A 23,119-nucleotide genomic window follows, 5' to 3' on the forward strand; every position below is an offset into this window, starting at 1 on the left:
TTGCCCCGTCGTCTCGTATCGATCGCTCGTTTCTGCCAGATCAGGTGAGGCGAGATGGTTTTCGGAGCCGACGGTATTGGTTGGTGGTTTGGTCCAAACCACCGGCCACCTTGCTTGCAGCGGACTCGAACAAACAGAGACGTCCCGCCAGCGCCAGCTCAGACGAGCCCATCCCAGATCTCGATGCAGCTGCGTGCTGTAATGAAAGCTGCTACTGCCAACAACCTCTCATGCCTTCACCAGGCTGCCCTGGTTCTGCGGATGAATCCAACCCAGCTTCCTTAATTAATAGCCGGGTAAAAGGTGAAAAACCGACCGACAGGTGGCCCCAGCCTCTGCAAAAAGCCTGGCGCGGGCGGATCCAATCATCGATTTTCAAACATACTGGTACACCAAATCGGCCGACGCGCCATGAGCGGGTCCCACCCCAATCCATGCCCCACACGTCGGGGAGGCCGAGACCCAGGCGGGCGGGTTCTACGGGTGCGAATCGGATCGGATGGATAATCGCGCGCGGTTAGCAACTAATCCTAATCCTAATCCCTCTCGTCCTCCCGTCTATAAAACCCAGGCAGGGGCCTCCCCTCCTCCCTCCGCAACCAGACCTTTGTTACGGCCGGAGAATAATCCACACCTCCGTTAGCCTAGACAGGAAGAATCGATGGCGCCCCTCGGAGACGGAGCTGTTGCCGCGTCGGCCGACAACCTGGTGGTGTCGTTCGGCGAGATGCTCATCGACTTCGTCCCCGACGTGGCGGGGCTCTCGCTCGCCGAGTCCGGCGGCTTCGTCAAGGCCCCCGGCGGCGCGCCCGCCAACGTCGCCTGCGCCATCTCCAAGCTCGGCGGATCCTCCGCCTTCCTCGGCAAGGTATCCTCCCGATCGTGCGCATTCTATTTGATCTGATTGCTCTGCTGTAGCTAGTGGTGGGTTTCGTGCCAGGCCGCGCCTAGATCCGGCGGATCTGGTGGTTGGGCGGGCGATCCGGATCTGCCCGTGCCCCCCGCCGGCGAGATCTGGCGGCGATCGCCGGGCGTTGACCGTCGCGCTGCGATCGTTGTCGCATTGCAGGCAGTACGTTTCTGCCGATGACGTCATGTGATGCCACTTTGAAGCGCGCGATTTGTTTGTTATTTCCGGGCGAGAGATGCCATTTCTGGGTAGGAAAATCTTTGCGCCCGTGTCCCCGCATCATTCGACGGACGGGCGGGCGGGCGGGACAAACGAGCTGTTTGTTCTTGTCGCCGCGTGACCTCACCTCAACTCGCGCTGCCTCTCGCTATTTCCGCCGCCGAGCTCTACTTTACTTTACTTTTTAGTGCTGATGATGCTCAGCTGCTGCATCTTATTCGAATTCCTGCCGTCGTTTTGTCTAGCGTTTTGTCCTCTTAGAGACCAAAAAAAAAAGTATTGGTTGAATCTGTAGACGACGTCTACCAATCTGGTGCTGGTTTGGGTGCTTACTATGCTAACAAATTGCAAAAGCCAGAACGCGTTGTGGGGCCCAGCACGTGGTAGCCGTGCGGCGTCGCGTTGAAAGTGGTTTTTGCCTCGCGGAGCTGGTGTGGCTGGCTGTGTCGTGGGATGCGCCCAACTTGCATTTGGTGGCCTCTGGGGTCACGCGTGGGCGCGTACGTACACACACACACACTCTGCTGCCCGCTCGTGCCTGCTCTCTACTGTGCACGCACGGGGCGTGATTACAATTCTGCTAACGTTATTGACCTCTGGGGTTACGAGGTGCCACTGTGGGCCCCGCCCATGGGGCCCGGCTGACTCGGATCTGACACCGGCGCGTCCGTTAGTGGCGGTTGGGGTCGCCTTGCCTTGCCAAGAACCCAAACCTGCAATTGTTTAAGCACAGCAAAAACCATGTTCTCCTTCGTTTCATCGTTGATCAATGTCTTAAGCTTAAGCGGTACTACATCTGCAGGAATGAATATAGTCTTCCGCGATTAAGAAACTGAAAAAACAAACATTTGATGAACGCTGCCAGCAGCTTGACAAACCTGCAAACATCTGTGTTCTGTCTCGAGCTGCACGCATGCGCTCGCTGATGTTCCTACTACTCCTTGCAGTTCGGCGACGACGAGTTCGGGCACATGCTGGTGAACATCCTGAAGCAGAACGGCGTCAACGCGGAGGGCTGCCTGTTCGACCAGCACGCGCGCACCGCGCTGGCCTTCGTCACCCTCAAGAAGAACGGCGAGCGCGAGTTCATGTTCTACCGCAACCCCAGCGCCGACATGCTGCTCACCGAGGCCGAGCTCAACCTCGACCTCATCCGCCGCGCCAAGATCTTCCACTACGGCTCCATCTCGCTCATCTCCGAGCCCTGCCGCGGCGCCCACCTCGCCGCCATGCGCGCCGCCAAGGCCGCCGGGATCCTCTGCTCCTACGACCCCAACGTGCGCCTCCCGCTCTGGCCCTCGGAGGAGGCCGCCAGGGCCGGCATCCTCAGCATCTGGAAGGAGGCAGACTTCATCAAGGTCAGCGACGACGAGGTCGCGTTCCTCACACAGGGGGACGCCAGCGACGAGAAGAACGTGCTCTCGCTCTGGTTCGACGGGCTCAAGCTCCTCATCGTCACCGACGGCGACAAGGGATGCAGATACTTCACCAAGGTCCAACTCTTTGCCTCGTATTATTATTTGTGATTCTTGGAGGAACCAACGGCTGCTAACTGACAAGCTGTCTCTCTCGCCTTGTTCGATCACGTGCAGGACTTCAAGGGCAGCGTGCCCGGCTACAAGGTGAACACCATCGACACCACCGGCGCCGGTGACGCCTTCGTCGGCTCCCTGCTCGTCAACGTCGCCAAGGACGACAACATCTTCCACGTATGATTTCTCAGTAATCCAACAAATAGCAAACTAGTAGCATCTATCTATGTACGATTAACCGTTGGTGCAAATCCTCCTCCAGAACGAGGAGAAGCTCCGCGAGGCGCTCAAGTTCTCCAACGCCTGCGGCGCCATCTGCACCACCCAGAAGGGGGCCATCCCGGCGCTGCCCACTGTCGCCGCCGCGCAGGAGCTCATCGCCAAGGGCAACTAGACGCTGCCGCCGCCGCCTCCACCACCGCGCGCCGCCTTGGTCGCCCCTCGACGTCATCCTTTGAATTCATATCATTAGGAGATTGTTAGCTGCTCTTCTTAATTATTAGATGGCTGGTGTTCTCGTGCGGGTTAATTTAGCTCAGTGTGGTGTGCGGTGTGTGAGATGAACATGGTTTTCGCCCGGGGCATTAATAAAAGTTGGCATGCGTGGTGGATTTTTTTAGCAATTGATCAGAAATTCAGAATGGCGTCATGTGATTGGGAAGGCCGCTGTAATTCAGCCTTCGTTGAAATTTACTCTTGTCTGAATTTCAAAGCAACGTTTTTCAGGTGGAAATTTATATAAATTTCTGTGGTCCCATTCAAGATTATTTTCGTATTACTATCATCTTTGTTCAGGATTCACCAAGAGTCAGCAGCATCTTGAAACGTTCATCGTTTTACTTTAGAGCCTGCCTATTCTAAACTTTTTCCTATCTATTTTTAAAAATTCTACCGACATCCTTCAACTATTCTGTTTTTACCACGTTAAATTCCCTTTCTCTTCTTCAATCATAGGGCTCTTTTGTCTTTAGCAGTCAGTTTCGGCTCAATCAGTGTTAATACATGCAGGCGAGAGCTGAAAAGATTATGCTTAACGGTAAGAAAATAATTTAAGTTTGCAAGTTCTGCCAAAAAATTTCCTAGCAGTAGGTAAACAGTACGAGTCTGAACATTCTACAGAAACAGTAAGGACAAAACAGTAATATCTTAAGATCGCTGTTTTTGCTTTACATGATCAGGGTTTTTCTGCTCCGACGCAACGTCACATACATCATTCCCTGCAAACGACTAGTTTCTACATGGCATAAAACCTCCCTCGGTTAACAGAATGATCCATTGCTCCTGGCCAATGATTCTGAATTCAAGATGCTATTATCCTCGGTGTAATGGAAAGCACAATCATCTCCATTTGGTTCAAGAAAAATTGTGGATCCCTAGTTCAAAGTGGTACAGGTCCATCTAACAAGAGCATGAGTCCACTGGAAATCTAAACAGAACAAGCTGGATGGGACATGGAGATCCACGCACCTGCACACATTGCGAGCAGCTATGAGTCGACTCAGATCCAAAAGAAAATCAGCAATACACAGTAGTGGATGTTTGAAACATAGTACTACAATATGGTTATGCATGTGTCAGATTCTTAAATTTTGCAGCTCAGAAGAAGAATTGCAAGATCTTGTACAATAAGTTTCTATGAGGCCTAAAGCAAGCAACAAGTAAACCATCACAAAATGTAACCACTAATCCTACCCAAAAATGTGTAGCATTCAGTTGAACATATTCTGTAAAGATGCTAAGGAACTAATCTGCTTACCAAGATCACTTCTTAAGCAACAGATTTCTGAACTCCTCATTTGATTTCAACTCTCCTGCGCCACCATCTGGTTTCTCATCCTTGGTAGTCCACCCAAGAGGTTTTACCACAGATCGTGGTGCAAAATGGGTATTCTTCCCTGTGATTTTCACGTCACCTTGTGCTTTTGCACCATCACCACCACTCTGAGACAAGTTATCTGAAGAAAGGAAAATATATGCAAAATTCAGATAGGTCACAATCTGAAGCTACATAGATATGTGTGTTTGGGAGTTTTTCAAAACTTCAGCATATATTTTATGGAGTAGCTTCCAAGATTGCACCGAACTCAGTGGTTTCTTCCACCCAGCATCTTATAAACTATATTTAGTGCAAAACTGCAAAAGATCAGGTGTTCCATTTATTAACAAGCGGGTGCCAGCCTCAACTGTCCAGGTGCGATATGCGGTTCTGAAGGTCTTGTTCCTTATTGGTGTAAAAGTAGTTATTTGCTTTAGGTTGATCCGTAATTCTAAAATAGGACAACAGTCAAAACTAAAAGTCTTCAACTGGTCAAAGAACGTACCATGGCCTTTGGAGGAAGGACCTGCCTCACGGCTCTTCTTACCCTTGCTTGGATCTGACCGAGCGATACTCACTTTCTTCCCCAGCAACCTCTGCTTGTTTTTCTTAAGGGCTGCCTCAAGATGCTTGTTGTCTGAAAAGTCCACATAGGCCAACCCCTGCAAAAATATAAGGAAAAACAAATCAACAAAAAATGTAATCCAAATTCTGTAGCAACCGTCTTAAAACACAAAGACTAAGATTCTCTGCACTTAAAAATAATACCAATTTGAATAATACTGAAAGCAATAGGATGATAGAACTGATGTGGCACTTTAGTTTGCATATGCACTGCACACGAGGATTATTTGGAAAAAAAAAAAGACATTTCTTTCTAACACTCGAATAGTCTCAAACAATTGGAAAATAAGTGCAAAAATGGTGAAAACATAAAAGTCCACTAGAGTCACTAGTTTCAATGAACACACATACACAAACTCACGTTGCACTTTCGTATCAAGGCACTACTAGAGCATGAAGTGTGTTTCTTAGTGAGCCACAGCCCACAGCCCCATGCCTTACCCATCATTGGCAGGAAAGGGGCTCTGCCTGGGTGGCTCGTCAGCAGATCTGGACATCTGGTTGGTCCTTGGGCAGGCTGGACAACTTAGTGTGGAGAATTATGAAACTGGAGAAGGATAGAAGTAGGTTTTGGGCAGAGTGGAAGGGATCACATATATTCAAAAATGCACTTGGAGGTGTCATGCATGCCTCTTCAAACTAACATTGTAGTTTCAGCCTAAGAAATACAAACTACAAGAACACCTAGTGAACTAATCTGGGAAAGCACAGTCTAGGCTTATTTTATACTGTAAAGATGCTCTGTATAGAATTCAACAAACAAGCAATACATTACACTGTGGGACTCTAGAGGCAAAGACATGAAGAATAAGTGTAACACATACCCTTGATTTTTTGGTGAATTTGTCCCTCAGCAATCTTATTGCTGTGACACCACCGATGTCAGAGAAGAACCGTCGCAGGTCATCCTCATTTGCCTATAGAGAGAGGGTAACTAGTTATTTTATTGAATTTCAGGAGCTAGGTGGATAAAAAATGGAACATGGCATACCTTCAAGTCTATGTTTGAGACAAAAACTGTGCACTTGTCATTGTAGAAGGATGGTTTTGGTTCATTTGAACCTGTATTCCCTGTTCGGCTGTCACTGTCCACTTTCATTTCCGTAGATAACTCGACCTTCTCCCTGGTGACATCTCCAACTTCTACAGCAGTGATAGCAGCACTATGTCCACTTTGTGTCTTTGACCCTTGGTCATCTGATGACTTGGCACTTTTTGGTGGATTCTCTTTCCTTTTCTTAGCAGGAGGCTGCTGTTTATTGGTCATCTTACTTGCTTTTCTTTTCTGATAGGAATCATCTGCATTAGAATTATCTTTGAGCATAGAGTAAGCCTCGTCTTTAGCCTCCTCTTGAGACTTGAACATCATAAGCTCCTTTAGCCGAGGCGTGACCTGGTTAAATAGGAGGAGAATAAGTTCAAAATTATAGTTAACATGATAAGTTGGTAACCCATGCTATCACCAAACTCATACAGTTTAGATAGAAACACTGTAAACAGTTGAACAGATATCATGCATCATTTCTAATACTTTTAACTCCTGAAAAATTTAATAACACGAAAGGGGCCAACATCTGATGGTTGTTCAGAGGATTTCATCACATGAAAATACGAACAATGTCAAAAGCTTTCATGAGTTATCAACTTTATGTAGAAAGGAACAAGGAATACCCAGGAACTTATGGTGTTCTCATGGTTATTAATGTATAATTGGTATGGCATATATTAGGACTTGCTCTTTTCGATGGAGTTCACCAAAACAAGTGATTCATGTGTAGATGACCAATTGAAGGAGCATTCACTCACATACACAGGTTGATAATGCACAATCGGAAAAAGTAATTCCTTATTCACATTCAGCAGAAAGCCAAATGAACAGATGAAACAGAAAAACATTCAGACAGCAGCATACCTTTTTTACAACAAGGTCATAATCATCCAAGGTGCCATTCTCCTCTTCAAATCTTATCCATGCGTGACATATATCCTAGTAAGTTTCAGATCATAATGTTGAAAATGAAATCATCAGTATTCATGAGATTTGTCATGTCAAAGCACCAACAATGATGATATTTTAGAAAAAAAATGAGGTAACTAACTAATTAAGCTACTATCTAAGAGTGGTTCATAGGCAGCAACAAGAGTATATCAGCAAGTTTTCAGGCCATGATAGCAGGAAGAAAGAGATGTTCTCATGCTTGTTTGAGAAGAGCTTACCTCTGATCCTGACCCAGCAAATCTTTTGCTATAACAGCGCTTATAAAGCGATCGTGCCTCATGTATATTTCCCATTTCCATCTCCATTGAAATGTACTGCTGCCAAATTTCCAAAACAGACCCGCTGGAAAAATAATCAGATTTAAGGTGGCAGATAGCCAGGAAAACAACAATTTATTTATTTGCACAAAGCAAAAAATTAAACCTTTTTTTTATAGTGTTTTCCCAAACTCCACGAGCTGCAGCAAGATCTTTGCCAAGATTACGCTCTAATTTGGCCCAATACGCATTCAAGTGCAGTAACTCCTTGGTTCCCAGTTGAGGTGAGAGAAATTCTGCAGCATCCTGATATTATATCCCATTATTAATTATAGAAAAACTAAGAAAATGCATATAAATGGTGAGGTGACAGACAATGTACCATGAATGTCTGCCTAATCAGCTGGAAATCCAACCCATCTGAAATCCTCCGTCTTAGACTATGAACTCGAGTAAGATAAACATTGAGATACTGCAGAGGTTTAGCCATGCAATTAAAAAATAAATGAGAATCCACATCCCACCAGAACAGTTACCACGCAACGGCCATAGATCAGAAGAAATTCTTAAAATAATGCTCTGTTTTTTATCCAGAAAGCAACCAACATAAAACAACATGATTCATTCTCACCTCTTGTATGGTTGGAAAAGAACACTGTACTGCCCGTTCAAATACCTGAAATGTACAGGCACATATATATCGTTAGCTCCCAATATACATAAAAGAAATAGATGAAGCTGAATAACAATCTTCCAAAACTACCAAAAAAGTAGGGAAAACAGAAAAAAAATGCAGTGAACACATTAGACATTCAGTTTTGTCAGTGTACTCTGCTGGGTGATTACCAGGATGCTTTAGGACATTTGGCAGCTATTAGATAATCGTATGATAAGAGAATTATATCGTTATATCAATGACATTATGCTATCTGGCAACTTATAACGGGGCTACAATTACATAGCAGTAGCAGACATCTACAGCTACCTAAACAAAAACTATACAGAATTATAATCAACTTAGCTTTTGAACCATGGTGCCAGAACTAACTGTGTCATCTATTTCACATACATAAAGATCTAAAGAATCTAATATGCAAAATCTCCAACTACGTGTCAACAAAGAAAACTAAGAAACTTACATGGCGTAGCTCTTCTTCAGAAGAATGAATTCGCTCCAAAGATAGCAAATAACGGACCCATAGCTCAGCAACCCATGTACAGTTTCTTGTGGCTCTGTAATAAACACTTCTGAGTACAGAAGGCACCTGCAGAGAAAAGCATCTCTTGATATTACAAAGAGAGAATATCATCATGATTGAATCTACATGTATTGCCAAACAAGTTTCTAAAAGAACCTTCAAGCTTCTATCCAGGTAGCTTGTGTATCCCATCCATAGATCACTTGACACAGGAAGCTCTGAAACAGCTCGCTCGTAAAGAACTTGAACTCGAGCAGGGTCACCAGAAGACTCTTCAAATTTGAGGTATTTCTGTTTCATCCACAATTGAGTTTGCCAAGAACAAGAATGTTGTTAGTTAAAGGTAATTAATATGGTGAGATGGCACCCTTTTGTTGGTAAAGAAAGAGTAAGTACCACATGAAACATAAGCTTGGGAAGACTGAAAGGTGGCAAACAACCTATGAACCCACGTTGTGACATACAGAATATAAGGGGAACATTTTGGTTTCCAAATACGATTTTCCTTTAAAAATACTAATTGAGCAGGGCCATGGATAAAACTGCTGGAATACAGAAACCCAAATTCAGAGGACAGAACTGAAGAACAAAATGTTTTTTCCAGCAAGATCATCAAATGGAACTGTAATCCCCCCCCCCCACCACCACCACCACCACCAAAAAAAAAGGAGAAATTGTGTAAAAAAGCGAAAATTCACATAATGAGTTTTTTTCAACAAATATGTAAATTTTCACCACAAAAGTTGAAACAGGAGTCCTACTCAAGAGTCACAGACAGACCTGATCTGAAAAATATCCTAAAAGGTGACATGAATTTAAACAAGATTTAAGTTAAGCATTGTAAGATCATAAATTGCATTTAGTATACCAGAAACTCCTGCAGTTTGTCAGCTTCAGGTGCGCCTGCATTGCTTAGTTGATCCTCATATTGTTTCCTTTCATTGTACATATCATTGGCCTTTTTGTACGCAGATGTGACATTTGATGGGACACCATCAAAATTGGACCCTGGATCATTTGCATTCCCTTGCTCTGCTTCCCAGCTCTTATACTCAACAAGTGTAGATTCCATCTCAGCCAAAGGAACAGATAACTGGCGGTGGAATAGCGTGCGTATACGCTGAACTTGCTTTGCCTTTTCCTCATCATTGCCATCACTGATGGTGATCAAAATCGCCATCTCATATTCTCTATAAGCTGCCCACAGTTTGCTGCCTTCAGTAACATGCAGCCCCCCTGCAGTGATAGCACGCTCAAACAAATCTCTCATTTTGGAGAGGCCTGCAGGTGTACACTGGGACACTGATGGATCATGCTCTTCAACAAAGTCAAGGTAATCCCTCCATAACTTAATGGACTGCAGTGGAATTATCACCACAAAAAGTTAGCACTCCACAACCCACATGCTCAAAATCAATAGTGCAAACACAATATGATACAAACAACAAAGTACCAGGTATTCTTGCACCCCACGCTCGTAGAGTTTTTCAACATCCCTAAAAGATTCCTCACTGTGACATAACAACCAAGACAGACAAATAAAACCACAGAATCATACTCATTTTCCGACAAATCTCAAGTGCAGACTGCCACATGACATGAATAATTGAGGAGAAAACAATCACAAACCTTGTGCTCAATGAGATCTCATCATTCGCCCACTCCTGCCACATCTTCGGGGTAAGAGGATAGTACTTGTTCATCTCTTCCCTTGCAGCCCGAAGCTTCTCGATGTTGCCTGACTTCCTCAAGCACTGGATATACTGCAAACAACAGGCATACAACATTCACCAACAGAAAGCTAATACCAAATAGTACGGGAAGTCTCTCAAATAGCAGTGCCCACCCAACTAAGGTAATGTAAGAAGTAAGAACAGATACAATCTAACATGAGGAAACATCCCCAATTGGCAATTAATCCACGACTAAGCTAATAAATCAGTGAAAAATAATTCACAATCCATTTCTGCATTGCAGGTTGCAGCTGACACGCAACAAAATTGACAGCCTAATGGGCAGAACTAGCCTAGCAAATGGGATCGAATGCGTAAGAGCACGTACTAATTCCAACCCTTGTAGCGTAGCTACCATCAAATGCCCGAGCGACCAAGTGACTAAACCCACTCAAAACCCTAGCGCGCCATGGCAGCGTGGGAGGGGGAGCGCGAAGGGTACCTGCACGTGGGTCTCGTAGTCGAGTGGCTGCTCCTGGAGGGCCTGCTCTAGGGCCTGGATGCGGAGCTCGTCGGCGCCGGCCGCCCCCTCGTCGTCGGAGTCCGACGAGTCCGAGTCCGAGTCCGAGGGCGAGGCGGCGTCGGGCATCGCGTCGTCCCCGCCTCCACCAGCTGGCGCGGGCGCCGCCGCCTCCGGCACCTCCTCTTCCGTCGCCATGCCTCTCTCTCCCCGCGTGCAGCTGTGCAAGCTCGGGTGGAGAGGTCGGTCGATTCGTTTCCCCCCTTGCCTTGCGCTGCTGAGTGCAGGCAATGGCAATTCGCGGAAAAAAAAAACTGGCAATTCGCAGATCGTGTTTTGTCCCGAAAGAACCCTGTGCTTCATGGAATTTGTCGCCGGTTTATTTGCAATTGCTAATTGAAAAGGCGGTTTAGCCGTTTATGTTACTGCTAGAGAAGATACACGTGCAGAGTGATGGGTAATGTTTTTGAAAAAAACATTTATATATTTAGATTTGTTATCAAAATTAACAAATAATATGAATTGCATGTGACATCTGTATTGGCAATAATCCGAGACAAGAAGAAAAATAAAATTTCTATATATGAGACCCCCGCGGCTCCGTGGATGCTCAGCGTGTCCACGTCAGCAAAAAATTTACTGCCCATTCGATATATATCGGACGGTAAAGATCACACCGAGGTAATAACTGCCCACCAACTTTTCTCCGCGTTGAAGTGGTGGCGTGGAGTCGTAAACTGAACAGCCCGCCTCGAGCTTCACTCCAATGAACTTTCAAATCACCAGACCCTGCAGCGAGCTCCTCTTCCTAGCAGCTCCTGGCCTTGTTTGGCAATGCTAGAATTCTAGCACGCACACATCCCAAAAAAAAAATCGCATGCGTGAATCACTAAATAAAGTCTATTTGCAAAGTTTTTTTAGGGATGGGTGTAACTTTTCGCGACGAATTTAATGACGGTAATTAATTGATAATTAGCTATAGTGATGCTACAGTAACCATTCTCTAATCGCGAAAGGCTCATTAGATTCTTCAGGGTCACTAGCGCGGGGTTCTGAAGTTGGTTTTGTAAACTGACTTTGTTTGACATCATAATTAGTGGTCAAAGTTTGTTACTATTCACTAGCTCTACAATTCTTCCCAAACCAAACAAGGCCCCTGTGAACCCGCGTCAATTTTACTGCCCATTCGATGTTTATCGGACGGTAAAAATAGGCCTCGTTTAGTTCCCAAAATTTTCCCTACAGTACCCGTCACATCGAATCTTTCGACACATGCATGAAGCATTAAATGTAGTTGCAAAAATAACTAATTACAGAGACTAACTGATCAGTACGAGACAAATTTTTTAAACCTAATTAATTCATGATTGGACATTATAGGCCCCGTTTAATTCCAAAGTTTTCTCTACAGTACCCATCACATCGAATCTTTCGACGCATGAAGCATTAAATGTAGTTGCAAAAATAACTAATTACGCAGACTAACTGATCAGTACGAGATAAATTTTTTAAACCTAATTAGTTTATGCTTGAACATTATTTGTCGAGCAAAAACGAAACGTGCTACAAGAACTTTTCACCCAACTTTTTACGAACTGAACACGGCCATACCCAAAATTTTTCCTACAGTACCCGTCACATCGAATCTTTCGACACATGCATGAAGCATTGAATGTAGTTGAAAAAAAAACTAATTACACAGTCTAACTGATTAGTAGGAGATGAAATTTTAAAGCCTGATTAGTTTATGATTGGACATTATTTGTCAAGTAACAACGAAACTACAGGAACTTTTCACCCAGCTTTTTACGAACTAGACGCGGGCATAGTTCTCCACGGTTGAAATTGTAGCGCCGTTTACCACGTCTTTAGTGTTCACACCGAGGTAATAACTGCGCACCAATTTTTCTCCATATTCACACCATGCTTGAAGTGGTGGCGTGGAGTCCTAAAGTGAGCAGCCCGCCTCGAGCTTCGCTCCACTGACCTTTCAAATCACCGGATCCTGCAACGAGCTCCTCTTCCTAGCAGCTCCCGTCAACCCGCGTCTCTCTACTCTCCCGTTGGCATCCTTCTTTGCGGTTCTCTCCTGCATTTTGATTCACTCGAACAGAGCTCTCATTCGCTCGGCTGAAGGTTCTTGCTAAGGGATTTCCCATCGATTTGTCCTGCATTTCGATACACTGGGCTGAGGCTTCTTCCTCGGGATTTCTCGTTCGCTCGGTTCAAGGTTCTTACTGAGGGATTTATCATCGATTTGGTAAGCAACTATTCCCCTTCCGTTTGTTCTTTCAAGTCTGCGTGCCTAGTCCTTATGGAAACATTCAAGCTTTTGATTTATATTTTTGCTGCTCGTTGAGTACAAAGGTTTGCGATTCAGTCGCGCGTCTTGATCTTCTGTCCGTGATATTTCCAAACGCCACGGTTTCCAGATCTGATCCTCCCATTTGTTTTTTGGATAACTGAATGCTGAAACGAACATTGAACTCGGTTTAACAGGTTGGTTACTTTTCTGAACTGAAGATCTTTATGATTGATTTATATTTATTGAGTAATGTTTACAGTGCTGCTCATTCTAGCGTTGGCTTCAAATATCCTGACATAGAGATGTCTGATTTGCACATATTTTCCGATTCCATGTGTTTTAGTTAGCGGCAGGGAAAAAAATGGTTTGCTGAGTTTTTAATTTAGTTGTATAGGCATGGTCATTGTGGAAATCAATGCTATATTTATACAAAAAAACCTGTTTTTTTCGGCCATTTAGTGCGAAAAACAGTAACCTAATCTTGTCTAGCGACTGGATACATAAGGGTAACCTAATTAGGCTGGCATAACCTAAATACATAGGGATGCTTACCAGTTAGTTAGCTTATTATAAAGTGACAATAATCTAAACCTATGAACCGATTACACTAAGAAGACTACCCTAATTATGTGCATGCGTACCTCGTGATCGTTAAGATTAGATTACATATGTATTAGTGTTCTTCATATTGCTTAATATCCGTACCTGTACAGTTATTATGTGTATCTCAGTTATTTCTACTACATCTATAAAATTCTGTTACTAGATGCTTGGAGGTTACTAATTAGCTTCATCCCTGAAAACCTGGTAGGTTACATCTATCAAACTATTCACATCTCGTTTGTGCCTTGGTTCTACTTTAATTATTCAGGTACATCACTTTAATATGCCCGTTTCCATTTTTTTCAGTAACTACCTTAGATCGCTGTCTATGTGTAAACAGTAGGACTCCGCCCGGTGGGAGCTCCGTAGATTTTCTTGCTACCTTGTATAGACATTACTGCCTTCCATATGCCTCATTGATAGCCGAGATTGGATTTGATGGGGATATATTATGCGGAGTTGAATTGGAATTGCCTCAACTAGAGCTTGTTATACCTCGACATCGCTAATTTTTTTGGACTACTGTTACCACATTTTTTGCTGTGGCTTACGAGCAGTCTGCTTTGCAGGCAAAAGCTTTTCTGCATCGCCTTTATATATCCAGTAAATGATAGGAATGAATAGGACCATTCTAAGTACATAGTTAATTCGCCTTTGTAGAGAAAAAAACAAAACTGAGATGGAGGGGGGCGCAAACGACGAAACTCCAACCTCTATGATAGAAACCAAAGTAATGCAAAAAGGTTTTTTTTAACTACAGAAAGTAAAACCTACTAAATTATATTCATTTTTAATTAACATTTGCAATTTGTTATCCAGCCACTCCAGCTATACACACACCTATTGTTTCTGATCCCGTGGAAGCTCGCCACAAGCGTAGGAAATATTTGAACCAAAAGAAAATGAAACAAGCAGGTATTAATTCAATTTATTGTTGGTACACAAATAAATAAAATAATGCATGATTGCTCGGAAAATGTGTGCTGACTTCTCTTCAGTACAAAATGGTCTTGCTGGTGCCCCTCTAAATTGTGGCCATTTTCCAAAGGAATTGATAGATGCGTTGAAAGGTATGGAATTGTCTATGTCAATTCCATGTTTGCTATTTTTTCAGTGCAGAAATCTAATATTAACTTATGGGGAAAAAAATACAGAATTATACACTGGGAGATCTTATTATGGCTCACCTGATTACGAGTGCCCCCATTGTCATGCTGTTTTTTGGTTTCAAGAGAGAGTAAAGTGTGCTTCTTCCCAGCGTGGAAACAGAATCATCTACAATAATTGCTGTAAAGGAGGGAGAGTTGTCATACCTCCTTTTCCACCGAGGCCTGAACCTCTTTCTTCATTGGCTCGGTTTGATGGTGGCTCACGCTCAAAAAAATTTATGAAAAATATAAGACAATACAACTGCTTATTCGCTTTTACATCAATGGGTGCAAATATAGATCGCTCTGTTAATGATGGTCGTGGCCCTCCTATATTCAAAATCAGTGGGCAGGTACATCACCGAATTGGATCTTTACTACCTGTTGATGGAAATGCTCCCAAATTTTTGCAGCTCTATATATATGATACCTCTAATGAAGTACAGAATTGGATTAATGCTCTCTGTCGTGATGAAATGCCAACTGATCCTATTGATCCAACAATTGTTTCCAGTTTAATACAAATGCTTGATACTCATAATCCATTAGCACAAAAATTCAGAATGGCTAGAGATCGATTGGAACAACACAGTGATGAAAATTTTGTTATTAGAATCGTTGGTCCTCAAGAGGGAGATCCTGCTCAGTATAATCTACCATCAACTGAACAGCTTGCAATGCTTATTGTGGGTGATTTCTCAGCTGATTCCTTCCAACGAGACATAATTATAGAAACTAAATCTGGTTATCTCAGGCGTATTTCTTCACTGCACCCAGCCTATATGGCCTTGCAATATCCTTTGTTATTCCTTTTTGGCGAGCGAGGTTTCCAAGTCGGTGTTCTTTATAGTGGTCCTGAACAGAACAATAAAAAGAAGAGGAAAACAATAACTATGCAAGATTATTTTCGATATAATTTCCATTATCGTCGGGGCCATCCCAACCCATTTCTCTGTTATGGTCTTCTATCTAGCCAAATCAAAGTTGATGCTCGAGCTGCTATAGATGAAAATAGATTATGGTATGTATTAAAAAACCAATCCAAACTAAGAATTGAAAATCTGCAAGGTATTGCTGATGCTGTTGGCCGTGGTTGTATAGATGGGAGTGAAATGGGCAAGCTAACTGTGCTTCCAGCTTCACATACCGGTGGCCGTAGATACATGGTTCAAAATTACCACGATGGCATAGCAATATGCAGAGTATTCGGACCACCTGACTTCTTTGTCACATTCACATGTAACTCCAATTGGCCAGAAATGTTTCTTGGAATTCTTGAACCAGGGCAAAAACCAAGTGATAGGGCAAATATAATTGTTCGGGTATATAACATGAAACTAGAGGAAATGTTAGAAGACATTAGAAATGGGAATATTTTTGGGACTGTTGTTGCAGGTATATAAAACACACAGGAATTTCAGCCTGTTACATTTTGCTATAAGCTAGAATATTTACATAGATTTATGTGCTGTGTTTGCAGTCCTCCACACTGTTGAGTTCCAAAAACGTGGATTACCTCATGCACATATTATTTTCTGGGTTTCTGAGGATACTTCTACTCCAACGGCAGCTTTTATTGATAATTTTATTAGTGCTGAAATTCCTGACCCGAATGAAGATCCTCTGCTATATACTCTTGTTGCTGAACATATGATTCATGGTCCTTGTGGGCCTGATAACCCAAAATCTCCTTGCATGAAGAATGGAAAGTGCTCAAAAGGGTTTCCTAAATCTTTTCAGTCGGAAACGACTATTGATAAAAATGGTTTTGCTGTTTATAAAAGGCCTGACAACGGCCGCTTTGTTCAAAAAGGTCAATGTCGTTTGGATAATAGGTGGGTTGTCCCTTACAATCCATACCTATTAAAGAAATTTCAAGCTCATATAAATGTTGAGTGGTGCAACAAAGGAATTTTTATTAAATATCTTTTCAAATATGTTACTAAGGGCCCAGATTGTAGTAAAGCATATATCGAACGCACAAAAAAGGGAGAAGAAGTTGCAATTGATGAGACGACCCAAACTAGGAATGAGGTGCAAGAATATCTTGATTGTCGTTATATATGTGAACAAGATGCATGCTGGCGAGTATTTGGTTATGACATACATAGGCATTTCCCATCTGTCGAACGGCTCCCCGTTCATTTGCCTGGTGAAAATAACATAGTGTACAATGAAGAGACGAACATGGTTGAAGTTGTTTCAAATGAATTCCTAAGAAGAACAATGTTGACTCCATGGTTTGAAGCGAATACACAATATCCAGAAGCTAGAACACTAACATATTTAGAATTCCCTTCAAAATGGCGATGGATGGAAGATAGACGTGCTTGGGAACCTAGATGTCTCGGTGGTAAAATTGGCCGCATATACTATGTCCACCCGAGTGTTGGTGAGAGGTATTATCTTAGAATGTTGCTTATGACTGTCAAGGGAGCTACGTGCTTTGAGGATGTAAGAACATATGAAGGTATAATATATGAAACATTTAAACAAGCTTGCAATGCACGTGGTTTATTGGGAAATGATCAAGAATGGTACAATGCTTTTGATGAGGCTGCTAGCTGGGCTACTTCATCTCAGTTGCGACAACTATTTGTTACTATGCTTTTATTTTGTGAGGTTACAGATGAATACGCTTTCTTTAAAAAAGTGTGGCGTGCGTCTTCTTTCAGACGACATACAATATCAATTCCGTGAAACAATTGGAAACCCAGCATTTTATTTGTCTGAAAAAGACTTAAAAGATTTTTTGATTGACGATTTATCTGAACTCTTCTTGAAAAATGGGAGCAGAATAGAAGACTTTAATCTACCTAAGAAGATTGGATCATCTCATCATAACTCTGGTAATCGCCTTGTTGATGAAGAGCTTTCCTACAATACATCTGAGCTACTATTAGAATCTGAAACTTTAATGGCAAGTCTAAATAACGAGCAGCTTGAAGCTTTTTACAGCATTACAGAGACCGTTTTAAATAATAAACCTGGTTTCTTCTTTGTATCTGGTTACGGCGGAACTGGGAAAACATATCTATGGAATGCAGTGATTTCTTATATTCGTGCGCACCAGCACATAGTTCTTACAGTTGCTTCTTCCGGTGTTGCTTCTTTGCTCTTGCCTGGTGGTAGAACTGCTCATTCAAGATTCAAAATACCATGTGATTTAGAAGAGGGAGCTGTCTGCGATATTAAACGAGGTAGTATGCTTGCTGAATTAATAAAGAAAACATCTTTGGTTATCTGGGATGAAGCTTTAATGACCCATCGCATTGCTTTTGAAACTCTAGACAGAACTTTCCGTGACATTCTTTCAGTTCAAACTGAAGAAGCAGTTAATATTCCTTTTGGGGGTAAGGTGGTTGTCCTAGGAGGTGATCCACGGCAAATATTACCAGTGATTGAAAATGGTTCTCGGCAACAAATAGTTAATGCAGCTATAATTAATTCATCTCTCTGGTCCAATGTCCAAATCCTAACTCTAACAACAAATATGAGATTAAAATCACCTGGACCAAACAAGGAAGCAGCTAAAGAATTAGAAACGTTTAGTAAATGGATCCTTGATATTGGGGAGGGGAAGGTTCCTGCTTTTTCAAAGCAAGGAGAATCAGAAGCCACGTGGATACAAATACCAGAAGACCTGATACTTAGGACCGATGGTGATAAAATTGCATGTATTGTGAATAGCATTTATAATGATTTGACTGAAAAATATATGGACGCATCTTATTTACGAGAACGAGCAATATTGACACCAACTAATGATATTGTTGATTTAGTCAATAATCACGTTGTATCTTTGATTCCTGGTGAAGCAAAACAGTACTTAAGCTGTGATAGAATATCTAAAGCACCTGGTAGTCATGAATCCTTGGATATACTTTACCCTGTTGAATTTTTGAATTCTTTAAATGGCAACAATTTCCCAACACATGAGTTGATCCTCAAAAAAGGAGTACCTATTATGTTGCTGCGAAATATAAATCAGTCTATTGGTCTATGTAATGGTACAAGACTCATTGTTACAGCTCTTGGGAATATGGTTATTGAGGCCCAAATTATGACTGGAACGCACATAGGACGTACAGTTTTGATACCTCGTATTAGCCAAACTCTTAAGAATACAAAATTACCTTTTACAATGGAAAGGAGGCAACTCCCTGTTAAAATATGCTATGCTATGACTATCAACAAGAGCCAGGGTCAGACTTTATCCTCTGTTGGTGTTTATCTTAAAAAACCTGTCTTCACCCATGGTCAACTCTATGTTGCTGTCTCTCGTGTCAATTCGAAAAAAGGGCTGAAGATGCTAATAGAGGATGATGATGGAAATTGTACAGACACCACAAGAAATATTGTTTACTCCGAAATTTTTTCTAATATATAGCTACTGCTGTAATTGAATGTATTCCTATAAACAACTAAAATATTATGTGAAAAGGTGATTACTCCTTTTGTGCTTTCCCTGCAGATGTATTTTTCCAATAAATTGTTTACTAAACACAAACTGTTTAAAATGCAGGACCACTATGTCTTTCAGCCAGCTCTCTAGTTTAACTCCTAAAGATAAGCTGAAAACAATTTGTGTGAAAGTATCAAGAAAATGGGAGTTCCGAGGGCTTAACGATGATGGACCTCTGCAGCATGTTGATCTGGTGCTTGTAGATGATCAGGTTGCGCACCTGTGCACTTCTGATTGTTATTTTTGTACTATGCCATCAATTGACTTTTTAAACACAGTGACTTTATAGGACATATAATAATGGATTCTAACTATTTAAATTTTCCATTTTTTCACTCAGGGTAATTCTATTTATGCTGAGATCCCAGCATCTGAGGCAGAAAGACACAGCTCAACTCTTGAAGAAGGGAAAATATATATTATGAGCAGATTCAGAGTTTGCAATGCCAAGAATTATTGCAAGTCTTTACCAGGCCCTTACATGTTGGAGATTACATGCCACACTCGGATTAATTTAGCACGTGAAACAGCAACATTTCCAGAGTATGTTTACTTCTTAACACCTTTTGATGAGATTCCAGGATATATTGGAGACAAGAAAAAATTTCATGGTAACCACCTTTACTATCTACATCATAAGAAACAGCTAGAACAGTTGTTCAGGAATAATTCTATTTGTTTTATGTAGATGTACTTGGCTTCCTTGTACAAATCAATGAACCAGAATGGGTTCATTTTGCTAACCAAGCAACGCCTGCATTGCGAAGGGACATAGTCATTAGAGATGACAAGTACAGTACAACAGCATTCCATATTTCACAATCATTTTGGATATATTTTTAATTTCCGCAATTCTCATGCTCACACAACATTTTTGCTCGTAATGCTCTTTTAATTGCTCTTTGCTTAAATAGGCATGTGGAACTAAAAGTATCTATATGGGGTCGTCATGTTAGAGATTTCTTGCCCACTGATATGGCAATAGAATCTAGCAATAATCCCATTATTCTGCTTCTAACTGGATGTTTAGTCAAGTTATACCAAGGTAATATAAACTTTTTTCCCACAACTGGGAATGCAATTTGATTTTAATTTAGACTGCATTCGGCAAGATGAAATACGCATGTTGACTAATTATTTCGTGTTTTAATTAATAAAGGCCAACCTTACCTGAGTGGAAGTTCTGCATGCCATTGGTATTTTAATCCAAATATACCTGAAGTAGAAGTTCTACTCAGATCGTAAGCATTTAAATAAAAGAACTCTCTATTATTTGCAGATGAACTAAATTAATTAATTTTAAATAATTTTTAATCACCAAACTCTGTTTGTTTTTGGATGTTAGCTTGCATGGAAGTGACATAGCAATAAGACGTGTTGGTACTCCTCTTGTTGATGCAACTCAACCAGCGCCTAGACCTGTTGCGCAAAGTATGACTTTACAAGAAATGCAGGAGATCGATCCATATGAATTTCCAGTAAGATAGAACCCTGACATTCTTTACGGTTTAGAATGCCACATTAGTATTCATCTCAAAATTAAATAGAATTGCCACGTGATTTACTTCAGCAGGAAAAAGGTTGCACATGTACTGTCACAATCTCAAGGTTGATTGACGATCGAACATGGTGGTTTCCTTCGTGCAACTTATGCAACAGATCTTGCAAAGCTGATGGTGCAGACTATACATGTTATGAATGTGGCACAACTAACAAATATACATACAAGTATGTTCCTCTATCTGAATATGTTGGTTATTTGAAGATATTGCACACCAGTAGACAGTTTCTTAATTAACACAAAACCCTACCTACAGGTACAAACTATGTTTCATTGCCACTGATGGGACTGATGAAGCTGAAATGATATGTTTTGGTGAGATTGGCCATCGAATTGTCGGTAAATCTGTTGAAACTATCATGAGAGCCCCTAGAGGTCGTGATGGACTTCCTATGGATATTGCAGCTATAGTTTCTTCAAAGTTCACTCTCGCTGTAACCATGAGTGAAAAAAGCTTTAGGAACCCAAAGAAAACATATCAGATTACAGCAATAATTACAGCATTTGGGAAACAAAAGAATATTCCATACCATTTGCCAAATCAGATTCAGAGCAGTCAAACTGAAATAGCAGGCTCCTCAAGTTGTGCTAATACACCATCTAAACTTCTGCCCATTAATGAAGTTTACCTGCAGACGCCTCCTTCAAAGGAAGTTAGCCGCACACTTGCAAGGTAAGATACTGTCAACAATAGTATTGTTAACAGAATATTTGAGACAAATGTTTTGCTGTGGTACTTTCCTAATGGTCTACAATTTTACTGCAAACTTAAAGTCCGAATCCCGAAGATGAAGCTCACGAAAAGACAAAGAGAAAATTACTTCTGGAAGAAATAAATTTGGTATGCATATTGATACTCCATTCTTTGTTTATCTACAAAACTTTGGGTAATATGATAATATTTCATCTTCTTTTCTAGGAAGAAGACACAAATGCAGATACAGCTGCACAAAACTTATCACCCAATACCAATAACTCTGAAGATGTTGTTCATGCTGGTGTTAAAAGGTACATTTCTGTAATGTGTTTACTTTATTTATTTCTGATTATTACAATTTGTACTCTCTCAGAGGAGCTACAGAATCAGAACCACTTACTGTCCCAAAAGCTACATCCTCCAAGGGATTACGAAGCCATAAGAAATAAGAAAATTCACATGCTCCAAGGCTACCGTGGAAGAGCAGAACTTCATCAAGTTACAACCAGCAACAATGCATCGTAGTTTATTTTATCCAAGTTAGAATATGCAGTGCCGCAGTGGGAAACCTCTTTGGTAGAAAAGCGGTATAGATGCACATCCCTCTTAGTGATGATTAGCAGTAACAATAGCTGAATCATTCTGCAAGTATTAGCTGTCATTGTACTTTGAAGAACTCTAGCACTGTCTACACTCTGTGTACTAAGCTAATATTATCGTGCACTAATCCCATTTCGAGCATCATATATTTGCTTCCAAATAATCAATGTACTGAAGAATACCTATTATTAAGCTGATATAGCAGTCTACTAAATCTAAACTATATCTTACCTCTCGAATGTTACAAAGCTCCCAAATGTACTTTTTTTTTGACCCATTACATATAGACTGCAGCCCATTACAAATTACATAGCACATCTCATGAAACAGAGCCCCCAAACGTATACTCTTTTTTGGGCCATTTAATATGGACTGCAGCCCATTACAGATTACATGGTCCATCACATGAATATTCGACTTCATCTAAATTGAGATCCATTACACTTTTTTTACCATCGTATATTACAAATTAATAATTAAACCAATAAACACCTCCGATCTACGCGCGCGCAACGCGCGCGCAATCCACTAGTAAGATATATAAATCAGTTTTGATCAAAACAATCTAAGCAACGATGCAAGATAACAAGCAACCATATCTTTTAGTGTAATAAAAATATATAAACTGTAAAGGCAGCAAAACGATGAGCCATGACGATCTTTTGAAGTTATATCTTCTGTGAAGGATTATTTCAAAGCGTGAACAATGGGTGATGTTGTTCAATTTTAGTATGTTAGGTTATATCTTTGATGACATTACTAAACGATAAGATTATACGCATCAAAACATCATATAGCATGCCTTTCACGCTACATCAAGATCCTTTTGTGGCATCTCTTGTTGGTCCACTATCTATAAAATGTAGAATCCATGTAGAACGTGTATATTCCTAGGAGGTGATGTTTGATAGTCAAATTGATTAACTCCCATAGGTGTGGGGTCTCTTATTGTGTTTTGCAATTAACCCCTCGCATAGTCAAATCCGGGGGC

The 23,119-nt window shown here is 41.6% G+C and overlaps 2 protein-coding genes across 2 annotated transcripts; one reads left to right on the plus strand and one right to left on the minus strand.

Moving 5' to 3' along the window:
- The first annotated feature begins 589 nt into the window (after positions 1 to 589).
- LOC112897721 (fructokinase-2) lies at positions 590 to 3,284 on the plus strand. Its single transcript, XM_025966110.1, has 4 exons — positions 590 to 868; positions 2,077 to 2,622; positions 2,722 to 2,838; positions 2,924 to 3,284. Exons 1-4 carry the CDS (start codon positions 662 to 664, stop codon positions 3,053 to 3,055), a joined length of 1,002 nt encoding a protein of 333 aa, XP_025821895.1. The 5' UTR covers positions 590 to 661; the 3' UTR covers positions 3,056 to 3,284.
- Positions 3,285 to 3,728: 444 nt separating this feature from the next.
- LOC112897576 (squamous cell carcinoma antigen recognized by T-cells 3) lies at positions 3,729 to 11,078 on the minus strand. The gene is made up of 16 exons (XM_025965911.1): positions 10,732 to 11,078; positions 10,186 to 10,319; positions 10,010 to 10,067; positions 9,425 to 9,913; positions 8,713 to 8,847; positions 8,497 to 8,622; positions 7,989 to 8,033; positions 7,740 to 7,829; positions 7,524 to 7,663; positions 7,319 to 7,442; positions 7,014 to 7,088; positions 6,093 to 6,494; positions 5,926 to 6,018; positions 4,983 to 5,139; positions 4,418 to 4,616; positions 3,729 to 4,128 (listed from the first exon to the last, which is right to left on the minus strand). Exons 1-15 carry the CDS (start codon positions 10,945 to 10,947, stop codon positions 4,423 to 4,425), a joined length of 2,478 nt encoding a protein of 825 aa, XP_025821696.1. The 5' UTR covers positions 10,948 to 11,078; the 3' UTR covers positions 3,729 to 4,128; positions 4,418 to 4,422.
- Positions 11,079 to 23,119: the final 12,041 nt, after the last annotated feature.

The sequence above is a fragment of the Panicum hallii genome, chromosome 6, assembly GCF_002211085.1.
Source record: "Panicum hallii strain FIL2 chromosome 6, PHallii_v3.1, whole genome shotgun sequence".
NCBI classification, from domain to species: Eukaryota; Viridiplantae; Streptophyta; class Magnoliopsida; order Poales; family Poaceae; genus Panicum; species Panicum hallii.